Source organism: Vicia villosa, linkage group LG2 (genome assembly GCF_029867415.1).
Source record: "Vicia villosa cultivar HV-30 ecotype Madison, WI linkage group LG2, Vvil1.0, whole genome shotgun sequence".
Classification (NCBI taxonomy): domain Eukaryota; kingdom Viridiplantae; phylum Streptophyta; class Magnoliopsida; order Fabales; family Fabaceae; genus Vicia; species Vicia villosa.
This window is the reverse complement of record NC_081181.1, coordinates 144,703,176-144,720,197: the sequence shown is the minus strand read 5'-3', so window position 1 is coordinate 144,720,197 and position 17,022 is coordinate 144,703,176. Positions and strand designations below refer to the sequence as shown.

Genomic DNA, 17,022 nt, shown 5'->3' with positions numbered 1-17,022 from the left:
AACAACTGGTGCAAATGTCTCATCATAATCAATTCCATATTCATCCTTGTTTCCTAAAGCAACCAAACGGGCCTTGTAACAATTGAGGGACCCATTAGAATTCAATTTCACATAATACACCTATTTGCAACCTATAGGTTTGACATCAGGAGGACAAGAGACAATATCCCATGTGGAATTCTCTTGAAGAGCTTGAAGCTCTTCATTCATTACTTTTATCCATCGAACATCTTTAACAACCAATGAGTAACAAGCAGGATTAGATATGCTAGAGAGTGTGGCAGTCACAGTAGTATGAGAGAAATCAAACATGTCTGGTGAATATCTATCTGGTGCACGAGATATTCGACCAGATCGCCATCGTTCAACCGTTACAGGATCGGGTGGCGGTTCAGCGTCGGGAAGGGGTGTGGGAACGTGTTGTTTGTGTTTTCTGACATATACATGACCTGGTTTATAACGTTCTATAGATTGAGGTATAATAGAAAACTTAGGAAAAATAACCATATCATTAATGGCAGGAGAAACACAAGGAAACCTAAACTGATTATCAAAAAATGTCACATTTTCTAGAAATGTGAAAACGATGGTTAGTGACATCATAACACACAAATCCCTTATGAGAGTGAGTATATCCCAAAAATGTACATAGAACAGACTGTGCTCCAAGCTTATGCCGTTCAAATGAAGCTAAGTGAACAAAACACTCACACTTAAAAGTATGTAAATCATTATAATTAGGTTGAATTTTAAAAAGACGAAAAAGGAGAATCGAGATCAATAACCGTAGAAGGAAGACGATTGATCAAGAAGACAACTATGGAAAGAGGCTCCTCCCAAAATCGGGGTGGTACAAAGCTTGAAGAAGTAAAGTGCGTGTCACATTAAGCAAGTGACGATTCTTGCATTCTGCCATCCCATTTTGTGTGTGTGTGTGTGGGGGGGGGGGGGGGGGGGGGGGGTAATGGGACAAGATCGTTGAGATTAAACACCTTTTTGTTGAAGAAATTCCTAAAACTCGAGAGACATGTACTCACTACTAGAGTCATCGCGAAAGTTTTTTCCATGAAATTGAGTTTCAACATATGTCAGAAATTTCTTAAACATAAAAAACACTTGAGATTTAGAGCGAAAAAATATATTCTAGTAAAACGACTATAATCAACAATAAATGTGACAAAATATTTATAGCGAGCATGAGAAACTACAGGAGACATACCTCATACACTATGAATCATTTCAAAACAAGAGAAAGCCCGATAAGCACCAAACTAAAAATAAAGTATTTTACTTTTAGCCAATTTACAAACAGAACATGAAAGAGAGACATTAGAAACAACATTATTATTTCCCAACAAACTATTTTAAAATAAATGAGACAAAACAACGTAGTTGTTGCGATGACCCAATTTTCTATGTGAATCTTCATAAAAATGTCAAACTCAAACCTAAAAGGCTAAAACTAAATTATGTCATAGAATATATATTAGACTTAATTTTAATATTTTTAACATATCAGACTTTAGTTTTGTAAAACCTATGTCGACTCAACCTTATTTAGTCGTGAGCTTCTAAGAACAATAGTAAAATTTGGGGGTTGAAATAGCATTGACGTAAAAGTTTAGCCCCGACCCTTAACGCTTGCTTGAATGAAGATTTCTGACAAAAAAAAAATCGAAGAGTATTTTCTTTGACGAATAATTTGAAGAGCGTTGTTGCATGCATTGCAAGTATATAGATGTCACGTGCATTATGCCTTAGGAGTACTTGAGTTGACTGTATGGTAGCATAATTAAAATGCCGTTTGAAATTTGACAAATCTTTGTTGAAGACTGGTTGGTTCAGCTACATTGGCCGGTTACTTTGTTTTCATAGACTATTTTTTCTCATTTATTAAATATTAAAAAAAATCATTTTTATAAACAATATTACTAAAATACAAAAAAAAAGAGACAATTCTTTTGGGCTAATTTTAGGGAGTTGTCGGTAATAACAAATGCCAGAGTGGCACGAAGCCACGAACCACACCCTTTTTTCTTTCTTTCTTATTTTCTTCTCATTTTCTTCTTCTTTCTTCTTCTTTACTTTTCATTTGAATTTTGTACAGAGAAACCAACGAAGCTTCGCAATTCACCAACTCCATAATCATCGATTCGATTTCTCTTCTGTAAGTAACTTTTCACTCCTCACAAATTTAACTTGTTTCTTTTTTTCGATTTTATTTAATTGTATTTCAACCAACTTGTTCATCCTTTTTATCTTTCTTCAATTTGGGATATAAATTTACCTCCACTCTTAATCTTACAATTTTTTCTTACTATTCTTTACCGGATTACTTCACCTGACAAGGCATACACGCCCTCCTTCTTCTTTGATTTAGAAATTATCCAAATTAGGGTCCTTTAGGTTTACATTTTCAATTCACCAATTATTGTTGAATGAGTGTTTATTATATGATCTTTTATGCTTAATTATTTCTATAATTAAAGTAAATTTGACTCTAATTGTATTCTATATAAACTATATAAGCTATTTTCACAAATTATTTGGGAGAGTTTATGGAAATAACTGATAGCAGCTTATAGATTTGTCATAAGAACTCTCAGAGGATGGCCTGTCCTGAGAGTGTGCTCAACGTGCTCCTCTCAAGGTTTCAGGTTTGAATTCCACTCGGAGCAAACAATTTCTATGTGGGCCAAGTTTTATATAGAGCTTTGCTCTGACTTTCAAAGAGACCCCGGGCAAGTGGACGGAGGAATTGGACCCCTCGGTTTAGTCGGTCGCAAGGCCCGATATCAACCTTTCATAAAAAAAAGAAAAAAGAATTTGTCATAAGCTGCGTCTATTAGAGTAGAAATATCTATGAAGCATGGACTCTGACACACACACACACCGGGACACGACACAGACACTCCGACACCGATAATATAAAAAATATAGGACACTGACACCGCCGTATGTAGGATGGTATTTGAGTTTCTTTTATCTATCTATAATTTAAGGAGTTAAAAATATTCTTATCAAAATTAATCTTTAATTCTCCATTAATAGCATTGCTTCAATATATCTCTGACCATTCTAGATGTGTGTGAGATTTGTTGAAGAAATGTTCAAGGTGTGTTGAAGCAAAGATAAAAACATTTTTTTATGAAATACTTGTCTAATTTGTTTGGCACGTGTTGTACAAAGAAAAAAACCATTTTTTGGGAGACTCTCGTCTGACTTTTTTGACACTTGTCTGACTATTCCGACATGTGTCATACACGTGCATAGAAGTATCGGACACCACAACACACCTACTCCTAGAGGTGTCCGTGCTTCATAGAGAAATATAAGCTCAAATAAGCAATCGGGTTCATAAGCTATTTCTCACAAAATCTTCCAAAAACTTACACAAATGCTTACCTCCTAAATTTTAATTTGATTAGAAGAAGGTCTTAGGTGTGCTGTGATAGTTTCTATTTACCACTGATATGAAAATACCTGTTTCTGCAGAACGAATTGAACTTCCTTTTTTAAATTCTGGTTTAGGGGTTAAATCACAATTATTTATAGGTAAAGGAGGATGGCATGCAGGGGTTTCTGGGAGTGTCTTTTGAAGCTTTTCAACTTCTTACTCAGCCTGACTGGTTTGGCCATGGTGGGTTATGGGATCTATTTGGTGGTTGAATTCAGTAAAGCTTCTGATGATGATAAACCGGCGATTTCTCCTGTAAGTGATGATAGTGCTCTGATTCAACTTGGACGGCCGATGCTTATGGCTGTTTCTCTATCCGACAATATTTTTGACAAGTTGCCTAAGGCTTGGTATGCTTATCGCTTTTTTTCTTCCATTAAGTTATGTGTATCGTTGATTACTTGTGTGGCTCGTTAAAGGTTTTGTTTTTTGTTATATTTTTCTGCACTAATTTGTTATGTGTTGTCTAGTTTGGATCTAGGTTATATGGATATCAGACAAATTCTTCAATGAATGAATAAGATAAATTCCATAGTTGTTAAGTTAAGAAACAATACTAACTCAGTGGGGCCGTTATACTAGAGAAACTTAGAAATCAACCTCTCTCATCAATTAGCATCTGAGGCATGGCCTCTATATGCAAGTGTTTGATGCCATACTGTTATGCTTACTTTTGGTCATGTTCAGTGAGTGATATAAGGTATAACTTTTGAAATGGCTGGCCAATAGATCGTAGATTTGTGGTTAAATAATAACTGAGCTTCATGATGTAAAATTGAAGGCTATGATTACTTCATTATTTGGTGTTTTGGTGCATTAATCATCATTGTTGCCTTTTGATTAAGAAAAGAAATTACTAAGCTACTAATTTTCCCACTCACAATATCAGTATGGATTGTCTTCCTTTCACTCTTGTGTGATTCTTGAAGTATATGCATTTTGTTAATTTAGGATGAAGTTGATAAAAACATCCAGCACTGTCTCAATATAATTGCAAGTTTCATGTTTGGCAGGTTTATTTACTTATTTATTGGTGTCGGAGTTGTTCTCTTTGTTGTATCTTGTTTTGGTTGTATTGGAGCTATGACGGGCAACGGGTGCTGCCTGATTTGTGTATCCTTACCAAATGCCTTATGTTACATCCATTTTTTTTCATGATCACGAAAGTTTACTTTTATATTCAAAACACGAGTGAAGTCCCTCTTCTACTCTCCTGTTGTATGTGAACGTTTTGTCTGCATATATACATGCATTGATCTTAAAGGAATTGTTGTAAGTTTCCTTAAGTGATCATAGTATTCAATTTTGCTGGCACTGTTGATCTTGGTAGAACTGGGATGTGCAGCCTTTCTATTTTTCGACAAAAGCTGGAAAGAAGTAAGTGAAATTCTTCATGGTAATTTATGATCTGAAATTGAAGAAGGTATGGGTCTCATATTACAGTTTTTTCTTCTTCCAGGTTATCCCAACAGATAAGAGTGGGGATTTTGATATGATATATGGCTTTCTGAGAGAGAATTGGAGTATTGTGAGATGGGTTGCTCTTGGGATTGTCATCTTTGAGGTAAACCAAAACTTGTTTGATTGGCATTTAAAAGAAATCAGCGTTGTTTGATTGGCATTTAACAGAAACCGAAATTTGTGTTTCTCTTATCAAATTTGCATCACCTACTCTTAATGCCATTGACACCAAATGTTCATGCAATGTTAATAAAAATTTTCAGTCCAAAATTTGCAATAGTTGTGAAACCTAACAAATAAGAAAATCATAAAGCATTGACAAGTTTGTTAATTTGATTATAATTGAAAATGGAGGATTCAGTTTGGTCCTACACGACAAGTCGACAACCCTTTAGTTCGGTTTTCCTTGTAATTCAATTATTTGGGTATGGTCCAATTTACAGTCAAATAATTAACTATATAAAGAATGGCCAATTCTTACAGAAACAAGCACAATTAGACAAACCAGATTGAATAATCATATTGAAATCAAGATAATACCAAAGGTCAAAACATATGATCCACTATAGTGCTTGCTATGAGTAAAATTGCACATAAAAGAGACAACCAAACCAAGAACTAAAACCATAAGAAAATCCATGATACAATTGAAAACTAAACTAAGAATTGAAAGGAATTTTCAGATGTAGTAAAGGAACTCTTTCTCTCACTTGTAAATGCCATGGAAATCATCTTGGAGTGAGAGAGTGAAGCCCAAAGATTGCAGGGAAGTGTGGAGGATATTATGAAGTTGTGTATTTCATGTTTGAACATTGAAGGAGGCATTTATAATTGAAAAATTGAGTATGGTTATACCGAAGACTAACTTGAAAGTGGCGAAAAATACTACAAAATGTTTTTCAGGATACAAACATGTCCCATAGTCATGCTCGTGTTGGATCTTGAATAATGAATTCTCACTACATCATGTTCACGTCCTCCTTACTCATTCTGAATCCCCTGAGACTGAAAATAAGTCTTTCTTGCTTTGGAACTCCCACCTTTTATCCAAGTCTTTACTACAATGACCAAATTCAATTGTACAACATTATCAGTGCGTTTGGTATATAGATGAAATTGCAACAAGAAATGCAAAAGAGAGAAGTACGGGAGAGAGACAGATCTCTTCTGTTTGGTTCACCCGAGAAGTACAAGAGAGTGAGAAGAGACCAAAAAGTAGCTCTTTCCAATCTCTGATGTGAAGAAAGTCTCCAAATAGGCCCTATTTTTGTGGTGTTCCCAAAATATCCTAGTCTCTAACACCCCTTACTATTGTGAAATAGCTTTGTTTTTGGTGTTTTTTCTCACTGGTGCAATACCTCGGTGCCATTTATGTTCAATCTTAAGGCTCCGGTGAATAGTTATAGAGCTTAGAAGGGAGTGAGAGAGACAAATAGACTATGTATGTTATGATTAAGGAATCAAAGATGCCTTTCAGAGAATAAGGGAAGCCACACTAACGCCATACCAATTTTACAGCTAAGTCATTGTCTTGACTACATGGCTCACATACATTGTAATGGTGAATCTGCAAATTGAGTTATCAGATTGTGGTGAAGAAGGTTCTAATTTTTTGGGTGAAAATTTCATTTTGATTAATAGGTGGGAAGGGTCTGGTATGTGTAGGCCTAATTAGATTTTAATTTGTTTTCTTCAGATAATTTGTTTTATTCATGATAATATTTACGATTTTGATTTTTCCTGTAGTACTATAAAATAAAATTTGAGTAAAATTATTAGCTTGAAAGCAATGATAGAATTTCAGTCCCTACCCTGGATCTACTAGGCTTACATTCTTCCCTAGTGGCCAACTTTTCATATTTCTTTATTGATTAGAAATAGAGTCATGAGGATATACCCGTGGACCTATTTTTCTCCCTCCCACCCTAATCACCCACCACCAATAGTAGAGGGATATACTCTCGACCTAATGTAAAGAAGGCTTTAAACATGTATGCAATGTAACATGCTCATTTTTATGTTTGTCAAACATAAAGTCTAGTGAGTTCTTATCATATATCGTCTAAGTAATGCGTATCAAATTGCAGGCTGTTCTTTTCTTGTTAGCCCTTATTGTTAGGGCTGTAAATAAGCCAGCAGATTATGATAGTGATGATGAGCTCATCAATCCAAGGCAGCAAGCCCGGCAGCCATTGCTCAATAGACAAGCAGGTCCAGCAGCAGGGGTACCAGTTACTGGGGCAGTTGACCAGCGCCCTAACAGAAATGATGCTTGGAGTTCACGGATGAGGGAGAAGGTGCAATCTTTAAATATTATATTTTCAGTTTACTTTGTCTAATATTCTTTTCCGCAGATTTTCATATGTCTGTCTTAACAAGTATGCATACATAGTACCTAAGGAGAATTGCATTGATAGTTCTTTAGTTGTGTGAGTGTCTGATAATGTAGATGTATTATTCAGTCAGTCTTCCTGTTTTTCAACATCTCTGATCATTATGTTATGCCTGATTGGAGAAATAAATAGCACATTGTTATTGTTTTGTTATTCACATAGTTGATTATGCCATATATGTGATTTATAATTTTTTACTGTCTGACACCAATACTGCTCCTTGTTCATTCAGTATGGGCTTGATACTTCAGAATTTTCGTACAACCCATCTGAGTCACAAAGGGTGCAAGCAAACTCACAGCCAGCTGAAGAAAAGAGCCGTTGCGCCGTCATGTAATTGTTTCATGGATGTAATTTAAAGCCATGGCACATGGCATTGGCAAGTTGACTTCTAATTATTATTTTTGTGGTCAATGGTGTTGAGACTCAAAGTTTGAAAGAAATATATCTTTTGTGGAGTTTGTGTACAATTATCACTTTACAGGATTGTTCCATGACATGGAAAAATCATGTACATTTTGTTGTTGATATTGTGCTGAGAGACATCATAATTTCTTGTGGCATTGTTTATCTTCATAGTTTAAGATAGTTTTGATGCCTCTCCCTTGTTGTATTGGTTAGTTGAGTTTAAATTATTATCCTGGTCTTTGAAAGACTGTTTTATTTTAATCTATATTTTTGTATTTTATCTTAAATATGTAATTTTTTAGATAATTGCAAATAGAGTAAAAAAAAAAAACAGAGTACAAAAGATCAGAGGGGACAAAAACCAAAACCCAGTAAAAATATACAACCAAAAGGTAGTATAGAGCAACCTTAAAGAATAAATAAATAAAAAAACTAGATCTAAATTCTTAGCTAACAAACATGCACTAAATAAAAAATATAATCTAGACTACAAATCTAAATTCTTAGCTAACAAACTAGATCTGATTTGTTAGAGAGTTTCTCTCCAAAACATTTACATTTAGGCTTATATATTAATGTTGTCATCTTTGTAATACATATCTGATAATAATATAATTTTATTACATTTAGGCTTATATATTAATGTTGTCATCTTTGTGATACATATCTAATAATAATAATATAGTTTTGCTCTTCATTTTTGTCTCTCTCTCAAAATAACATTTGTTTACATATTTTATCAAATTTGAATATATGCGGTATATTCACCATACGTATACTCGTAGAAAATAATCTTTCGAACTCAAGAATTTTTATTAAAAGAAACAAATCACTTATCATTTTATACAAGTGATAGCATTGGTATATTCTATCAAATTTGGAATGTTAGGAATTGGGGGTGTTCAAATCCAAACCAATATAAATAAAAATAAAAACAGTAAATCGATTTAAAAAAAATTAAAAATCGCAAAAAACCGAAGTTTATTGGATGTGTTTAAATGCCATTTTGTGAGAACCACACGGTTCGGATCGGATTTCGAATTAATTTTTCAAAATCGATCCAAACCAAACCGTACCGCATGTATATGTATATTGTACTTATTTATTTTTTATTAGAATGATATGTTACATAAATTTATTATTATATGATAATTAATTTTTTTATCTTATCTATTAGTTTAGTTTAATCTATTTATTTTTATTATTTCATTTATTTCAACTATAATCGATCATTTTCATTTTATAATATTAATTTTTAATATATTATATGATATATATTATATCAAATTTATGATTTATTAGTATTTTTATAATATTAATAAAAGTATAATTTATAATTTGGATAACCAAAAATCGATCCAAATTAAACCGCATTAAATTGGATCGGATCAAATTGATTTTTTTTAACATATCATCCAAAACCAAACCAAACCGCAAGTAAATTTATTTTTTGATCGGATGAGTTTTTACCTTAAAACCGATCCAAACCGAATCGTGAACACTCCTACTAGTAACAAGAATAAGTTTGAAGATAAAAAAACTATTTGGAATTCTCGTGTAGTCATGGTCTTGGCTCAGGCAAAAATAGTTGGAAACAATTCGCAGCGTGTCTCAAACTCCTCTATTTCCAACTTCTCCTTGCTCAAAAGGTTTGGCATCACTTTAAATCCTAGCAAAACTTTAAAAACTATAGAGGTGCTTTGGTGTCCTCCAATTTTGGAATGAATAAAATGCAATATAGATAGCGTTCCTGTTGGGAATCCTAGGGTTGCTTCATGCGGGGGCATTTTTTCGTGATCACTATGCTAATCATATTTTAAGCTTTAGTTTCTTAGGGAGCAAAACTCCAGACAAGTGAACTATTCTAGAAATGTGGTTAGTACTATGCCTGAATGGAATAAGATGCTGACTGAGAACAGTTTTTGCAAGAGGAAAATTTATAAGAAGCTTCTCAATAACAGACAAGATGTGTCGTGGAAAAAATTGTTCTACAATAATGAAGCAAGACCTAGGGCAGGTTTTACCTTATGGATGGCATGCCTCGACCGCCTTGCGACAAAAAGTAGACTCAGGAAGTTTGGTATGTTGGATAATGATAGATGTGTCATGTGTGCTGAAAGTGAAGATTTGAACCACCTTTTCTTTATGTGCACTAAACCCAGGAGCATTTGGCAAGAGATCTTGAGGTGGCTTCATGAAGATCATGTCCCTAGCATGTGGGAGTGTGAACTGCAGTGGATGGTGAACAGATGCAAGAGCAAAAGCTGGAAGTCTGTTCTTTTGAAGACTGCCTTTGCTGAGACAATCCATGCTTGCTGGTTGTATAGAAATAGCTTGATTTTTAAGAATGAGGATAAAGATAGTGGAACACATAGGAATATAGCAAGAGATATTATTGATAGAATAGTGCAAAGAGTTTGGAATAAAACAAGTCTTAGAGGGAAAATTGTTCCATTCCTTCTTTGAGTTGTATAGGTTTTTTTGTGTTGAGCTGGGCCCTATGGGCCGCTTTTGTACATAACTGTTTTTTGGAATTATATATATAATTTCTTATTCTTCCAAAAAAAAAAAACTCCAGAATCGGTTGAGTTTATAGCCGCGATCATGGCTTTAGAAATGGCAAAAAAGAAGCAATTCACTCAGCTTTAGTTGGAAACTGATTGTAGTTATGTGGTTAATGCTTTCAAAAATCATGCTTTGGTGCCTTGGAAGTTTTGCTTCGTTGTCTGTTATGTTGGGACTACACGTAACACATTGATTTCAGGATCACCCACAACTTTAGAGAAACCAATTTTTGTGCAGATTCTTTGACTTGCATTGGTTTAAAATCTAAAACTATCTCTTGGTTCAACCATGTTCATCACGATATCATTAGATATTACTTGTTAGACAAAAATGTACTCCTAAACTTAGGCTTTGTGATTGAGTGGTCTTGGCTTGGTCCCCATGTATATTTTTACTCTCTTTTGATTTATGATGTTTTTGCTTTTGGATAAAAAAAAGTGCTCTTAAATAAAAGATATAATTGATATTTAATATATAATCAACTTTTCTATCTACAACATAAAATTCATTTTTATCTTAAAACGTAAAAACTGAGCTCTAAGTCTCATTTCATTGTTATGTTATTTAAAAATATTATTTTTTAAATACCAATTTATAAAAAATTTAAAATAATTGTTATGATAGAAGATCAATTTTAAAGAGATTGTTATAGAAGATCAATCTCTTTAATATTTTAATTTAAATACTTGTTCCTAAATCCTAATGTTATAGATATGGTGTTAAAACATACATTAAATTTTAAAGAGATTTTAAACCTACAAAAAAAATATAGCCGTTGTTATTATTTATGCTTAGTTGTTAGCTAGCATCCAAACAAACAAACAAGTAGAAGACAATTAAAAAAATAGAGAAAAAATAAATAAAGTTTAGTAGTTTCTAGTGTTATATATGGTTGACTCAGTATACCATGATTGGGTTACAAATTGTGGCTTGCATTGTCTTAACAATTAATATAAAATAACTCATATTTCTTGAAGATAAAAATTTCCTTGATATAAAATAGAATAATTTAACATCCGTTCAATTTTAAAAATTTGTTCAATATTATGACATTGTTGCATTTGGTAGAAGTGCACATGTCTTTTCAAAGTGGTCCAGGAGTGATATTTTTCACTTGGAAACTATGTGCTCTCTCTTAGTTGGAGAAGGACCATTCATAGCTTGGTTCTTTTCTAATGTAGATAGTCTAATATTCAACCAACCTTCAACTTTCTTTCTGCCAGTTGGATTCAATCAAATCTTGAAGAAAATGATCAATAATGTTAGGATTTTCATGATAAGATTTTCATTTTGCAAATCTACATGAGAATGACACTGTTTCTACCGATTTGATTCTTAAATTATCATTACATCAAATTTAAATTTTAATAGAGCGTTTTACAAAGAACAATTTTATGAAAAAGACCGTTAAAAGAACATGTAAAATTGTCAAAAAGTATAATTAATATTTAATTAAAATTAGAAAATCTAAATATATTTTTAAAAAATTATAATGTTTTATAGAAGAAAAAAATATTGCAAATTGATTATTGTTATGCTCATTCATGAACTCAATATTTCGTATATTGATATCTTGTCTATAAAAAAAAATTTACAGTGTATATTATACATATATTATTTAAATTATTAATATATAAATTTAGAATATACATTGTACTTATATTATATAGTAATATTTAGAGCTCATAATATTTTATATTTTGATATTGTCAATAATTAGTAGAAAATGTTTAGGTTATTTTTAAAGTTCATTACGTTCAACATATATTATTATTTATTTATATATAATATATAGATTAATTTGAACTTTAGGATAGATAACCATTGATAGTTTTTTGGAATATAAATAAATCAAAGTTTTTAGCATCAAATTGGTGTTATGAAAAATTTATTGTTTTATTTTTTTTGTTTTATTATTTTTTAGGATTCAATTAAATTGATTTCATGACATCGATTTTATATATATTTACAAGTAACTGAATCATCTGAATCAAGATCCTTTTTCACAATAATGATTCATTTCACAACAATGATATCTCTTTGCATTGTAATGAGAACGCTTCATCACGTGGTTTTAACATAAGAAACCAATTAAGATAAAATTAAATGTGTTTAGACACAACTAATATATATTGGGTATATTGGGACACAATCTGATTAGATAGGTGTGAAGGGAAAATGTGAGTTAGGTGGATTAAGGAAGTTAATTTCTCTCTTGTAGAAAAAAAACATTGAAAGCTTAAAATCGGTCAAAACAAAATGTGATACTCCCTCCGTCTTATAATAAGTGTCTTATTTGAGTTTTGCGCGGTTTTTAAGAAAATGATTAGATGTGTTAATTTTAATGAAAAAGTTAATATCATTTACTAAAGTACCCTTATTTATTATAGGTAGTGGAGTTATTGAAAAATGTGAAAGTTAATATATAGGGATATAGTAGTGGAAAAAAATAATAAATGTTGCATTGGTATTCTAAAAAGAAATTTATTTTGAGACAAAGAAAATGTGTAAATGAGACACTTATTATGAGACGGAGGGAGTACTAGATTACAGATTCGCATCACGGGTCTAAAACATTGATGAGAAGGGATGCTTTCTAGATGGTGAAAAAAATTAAACTTAGTCAATGATGGCTTTGGAACTAGCAAATAAAATTGGTTAGGATCACCTTGGGAGAGTGGTTGGTAGTGGATAGAATACTTTGTTTTGGAATGATGGCTTTGTTTTGGAATGATGGCTTATTTTCTGAAAGATTCAACCGGCCTTTTAGCGTAGCCCTCAATAAAAATTTGTTGGTGGCTAAGATGTTTAGTCGATTAGAGTGGAGTGTTGGTGAATGTGGGTGGAATTGAAGACATCAATTGTTCTCTTGGAAAAAGTAATTAGTAATCTAATGCAGTACTTTTTTGTCTAACTTAGTTGCTCAACAAAGATAAGGCTTAGGGTATGTTTGAAAACACGGTCCATTGCCGTCACCGCACGTTTGGAGCCCTCCCACCGTGATTTTCCGAAGCTACTATTAGTAGCTTTTACCTACCATGATTTTCTACCGTGATTTTTAATAAATTTCAAACATAGAGACTTACTTAATCAAAAGTGCTTATCATTTTCTTTGTAAGAGTTGATAATTTTTCCCCTCTCAAAGATTTCATTTGAATAAATTAGTTCCTCTTAAGGTATCCTCTTTGCTTAGTGGTTGTTCTGGGACAGACCTCCTACTAGGACAAGTTGAATTTAGTGATTGCGAATATGAAGAAAATTCTCAACACATAATATAATAATACTACAAATGTATGATAGGAATTGTAAACTTTTTTTAGTTGGCCATGTTTAAAGTTACTATTTACTTCATTTGTCCCAAAAGGATCAATGGAAAAAATTCAAACAGATTTATGGAATGATATAAGTTTTTATTTTTTATGTAGATACAAGTCTATCCTAAATCTTTTGCTTAAGAAAATGTCATTAGTGAGTTGTGCATTGAGTTAGCATTTGTAAACTCTGCTGCTATAAGAATAATTAGTTTTTACATTATCTTTGACAAACTCATAAGCCAAAATTTTCAGGACATAAAAGCCTTTTGTCTCAACCTCCCAACAAAAAATTCTGTACCAATGTTGAAGTAGAAGAGAAAAACGAAAAAAATTTAAAAGCACATCTTGTGATATGCTGTGTTGCTAAGAGCTCTCATCCTGTGCATCAGAAGCAGATTCTTTCAAACATGACCTCATAATCTTTCCAAGCTTTGCACAAGCATCCAAGCACAGCTGCATGCCCTCGTTAATTTTCAGGGCAGACCAATCCCCGGTAACCGCCAGTTGGGTGATTTCATAGCGAGAAGGCATGCAAGTAATCATTAAGCTTCCGTCTTGGCAGTTTTCCTCCTCCGAAATAGGATCAATGATAAGGCTCTTACCGATACATGACACAGAAACTGCGGCAACAAGGTCATACATCAGTATTCCAGCATCTGCCAGGGCAAGACTAGCAACTGATATGATAACTGGAAGATCGCTGCCACTAGATTCCAGTACCAATGCAAAAACATCCACAGTGGTCTTGGGGAAACTTTCCAATATTATTGCACCCTCCAAAGCTTTATGAAGCATTGAACTGTACTCTTTATGGTCTGAACCCTGTCCGCGAACCGGAGTCGCAAATGTTGTATAGCTGACATTGCAATTCAGACGCCCTGTATCACTGTACAACATTGCTTTTTTGCTCTCTCTTGGCCCGAATACAGACACAATGACCTTGGTATTTCCAAACTCAGCATATGCTGATCCTGATGCAGCATTCACAGCACCATTCCTGAAAAAGGCAGGTCTACACTGGTGGAAGCCACGGCCATCGGGGCGGATCCAATCTTCCTTGAAAAGTGGTGATTTCTTTTTACCAGTTGTTGGAGATGGAGAGTATGTCGCCGGAGTCATTCCACTTTTAACCGCCATTCCTATTTAAAAAATTGAGGTCAGAGAGGTAAGAAATCAATATCTAGATGCATAAAGAAAATAAATGGTCTGATTGTAATCAATTTTAAATACTTGCAGGGTTCATTTTTTCAATATAAAATTAAGTATGGCTATTAGTAATTTAACTCATCCAAGGCCAAATTCAATACACGTGTCTTGACTAAGTCACAGACTAATTCTAGTTATAATGGTTGTATGGGAATAAGTTCTGAATGTTGATATACAACAACAACCAACCATGTCTTATCCCACTAAGTAGAGTCGGCTATATGGATTAACTTCCGCCATAATATTCTATTATGGACCATGCTTTTATCCAAATTGTTAATCATACTATTTTTCTTAATAACTTCTCTTAAAAATTTTCTAACTCTTTCTCTAACTCTAGCTGTTTGACTCTTATTCTCTTTATCATATAATCTACATGTCTTCTCTCTGCGTGTCCAAAGTTCAAACTACCAAAGTCTATCTTTCACCATCTTTTCTGTTATAGGTGCTACACCAACACTCTTTAATATTGTCATTTCTAATGTTACGACACTCTCTCTATATTCATTGTAAATCAAACATTAATAAATAATGTCAAAGTTCTGACCTAGCAAATCAAACCCGAAAGCAAACAAATTGAAATAAAAATGGTATCATAAAAACGACACAGGGACCAAAAGGCCACTAAACAACCATAGTATGAAACACAACACATAGCCATGCTAAAGCTAACAGTATGGCACTGTCTAAAGCAAATGCTAAGCTCCACCATCTATAGTATGCCACTGCCTATATCATAGGGCTTTATGGTTTTTGTATGCTACTGTTGTGCGTTGTTACGAGTTATTTCCATTTAATGCTAAACACGAAACACACTATTCGTTGTAATCTCGTATGAGTACAACCGAGTCCTCTCTAATGGTCTAATAAAAATACAGTGAAATTGAAATCGAAAGCTCTGAAGAGAAGATTGAAAATGAAGATTACCTTTAATTGAAAATGGAAGAATCGGATTGGAAGAAATGAGAGACGGCGGTGGCGGTGGCGGTGGCGGCGGCGACGTGATTCAATTTCTGTCAGGGCGTAGTGGGGGACTGTGTTCTGTTTTTTGCATTATGGTCAGGGGAGAGTTTTTCTTTTTGATGAAGTAAAGCAAGTTTAGGTTTAAAAAACCATGCCCAAATATTCTCTTTTTTTTCTTCATAAAATGCTACAGTTTTAAATTAGTTTTGTCAATTTTAATCCTTATTATTATAAACAAATATTGTTTTTTTTAGGTTTGAGTAATGAATGTATTGATCTACATGAAAGACTAAAGACATTAATTATTCAATTATCCTAAGTTGAAAATATTTGTTTATAATTATGGTCGGAGGGAGTATAGTGTAGAGATTGATTCTCTCTTAATATTTTTCTTTAGTTGATTTTGTGGAAATGGAATATTTGAACATGAAAAAAAAAATTCTAAATTTTTATTTGAAATAAATTTTTATCATTAGAATGTGTTTTATTTTTAAAAAGTGGTCTTGATAATTTATTTAACTTAAAAAAAAAATTAATTATTTGAACTTAATCACTTAGTTATGTATTTTAGGCTACTAAAGGCTAAATTCAATTGGCACAACTTATAGGTAAGATTATTAAAGGTGCTTAACACATTGATGTATTGATGAACCTGCATCATATTGTGCTACACAAGAGCATGTCTCTCTTTATATTAGAATTTTCGTTCTTTATTCAACGTTCATCTGTGCTCAGACAACTAGAGATGGTTACAATAACACCTCCTATATAAACGGGATCATGAGTCACACCCATATACAATTCAACTCATACTTAAAATGTTTCACTTCAATCAAGGTAGACTTGTGGCGATCAGAAGATTTTTGGTAGATCAGGGGAGCTCTACATATATCTTTTATTGGGATGCATTTAATAGGCTCTTCCTTGACCCAGACAACCTAAAAGTTTTCAAGAGATCACTAGTTGGGTTCTTTGGGGAGCAATTACAAGTGAAAGATTTCATAACATATAAGACCACTTTGGAGTAGGGGAATAAGCGAAGGAGATCAAGGTCAAGTATCAGGTTATAGATGCCCAATCTTCTTATAATGAGATTATAGTGATGGAAAATTAACAATATAACATATTCATAGATATGATTGTAGGGCATATTATAATATGAAAATATAATAAATGTGTACCTGTCATGGTTGAATCCATTTGATCGAATACAAAAACAATAAATTGAGAGTACTACTGCCCTCTTTTTGATGGT

At 33.0% G+C, this 17,022-nt stretch overlaps 3 protein-coding genes across 5 annotated transcripts; 2 read left to right on the top strand and 1 right to left on the bottom strand.

The window, feature by feature from the left end:
* The first annotated feature begins 2,001 nt into the window (after positions 1-2,001).
* Positions 2,002-7,980, top strand: LOC131652317 (tobamovirus multiplication protein 2A). Of its 3 annotated transcripts, none has more exons than XM_058922150.1 (7): positions 2,002-2,167; positions 3,556-3,807; positions 4,471-4,570; positions 4,754-4,834; positions 4,917-5,021; positions 7,006-7,215; positions 7,544-7,980. In XM_058922150.1, exons 2-7 carry the CDS (start codon positions 3,566-3,568, stop codon positions 7,646-7,648), a joined length of 843 nt encoding a protein of 280 aa, XP_058778133.1. In that variant the 5' UTR covers positions 2,002-2,167; positions 3,556-3,565; the 3' UTR covers positions 7,649-7,980. The 3 variants fall into 3 exon arrangements, with proteins under 3 accessions (XP_058778133.1, XP_058778134.1, XP_058778132.1); XM_058922151.1 differs by having other exon boundaries at positions 3,532-3,807; XM_058922149.1 differs by having other exon boundaries at positions 3,496-3,807.
* Positions 7,981-9,603: 1,623 nt separating this feature from the next.
* Positions 9,604-10,185, top strand: LOC131650232 (uncharacterized). The gene has a single exon (XM_058919950.1). The coding sequence runs from the start codon at positions 9,604-9,606 to the stop codon at positions 10,183-10,185; it is 582 nt and encodes a 193-aa protein (XP_058775933.1).
* Positions 10,186-13,774: 3,589 nt separating this feature from the next.
* LOC131646971 (exosome complex component RRP41-like) lies at positions 13,775-15,926 on the bottom strand. Its single transcript, XM_058916893.1, has 2 exons — positions 15,732-15,926; positions 13,775-14,737 (listed from the first exon to the last, which is right to left on the bottom strand). The coding sequence occupies exon 2, from the start codon at positions 14,733-14,735 to the stop codon at positions 13,962-13,964; it is 774 nt and encodes a 257-aa protein (XP_058772876.1). The 5' UTR covers positions 14,736-14,737; positions 15,732-15,926; the 3' UTR covers positions 13,775-13,961.
* Between the last annotated feature and the right edge of the window lie 1,096 nt (positions 15,927-17,022).

Bases quoted from the DNA above. Each gene is read 5' to 3' on its own strand.
- LOC131652317 (XM_058922150.1), top strand. From the start codon at position 3,566: ATGGCATGCAGGGGTTTCTGGGAGTGTCTTTTGAAGCTTTTCAACTTC. The intron at 4,571-4,753 runs GTATCCTTACCA...AAGTGATCATAG, and splicing joins ACGGGTGCTGCCTGATTTGT to TATTCAATTTTGCTGGCACT. The intron at 5,022-7,005 runs GTAAACCAAAAC...ATCAAATTGCAG, and splicing joins TTGGGATTGTCATCTTTGAG to GCTGTTCTTTTCTTGTTAGC.
- LOC131650232 (XM_058919950.1), top strand. From the start codon at position 9,604: ATGCCTGAATGGAATAAGATGCTGACTGAGAACAGTTTTTGCAAGAGG.
- LOC131646971 (XM_058916893.1), bottom strand. From the start codon at position 14,735: ATGGCGGTTAAAAGTGGAATGACTCCGGCGACATACTCTCCATCTCCA.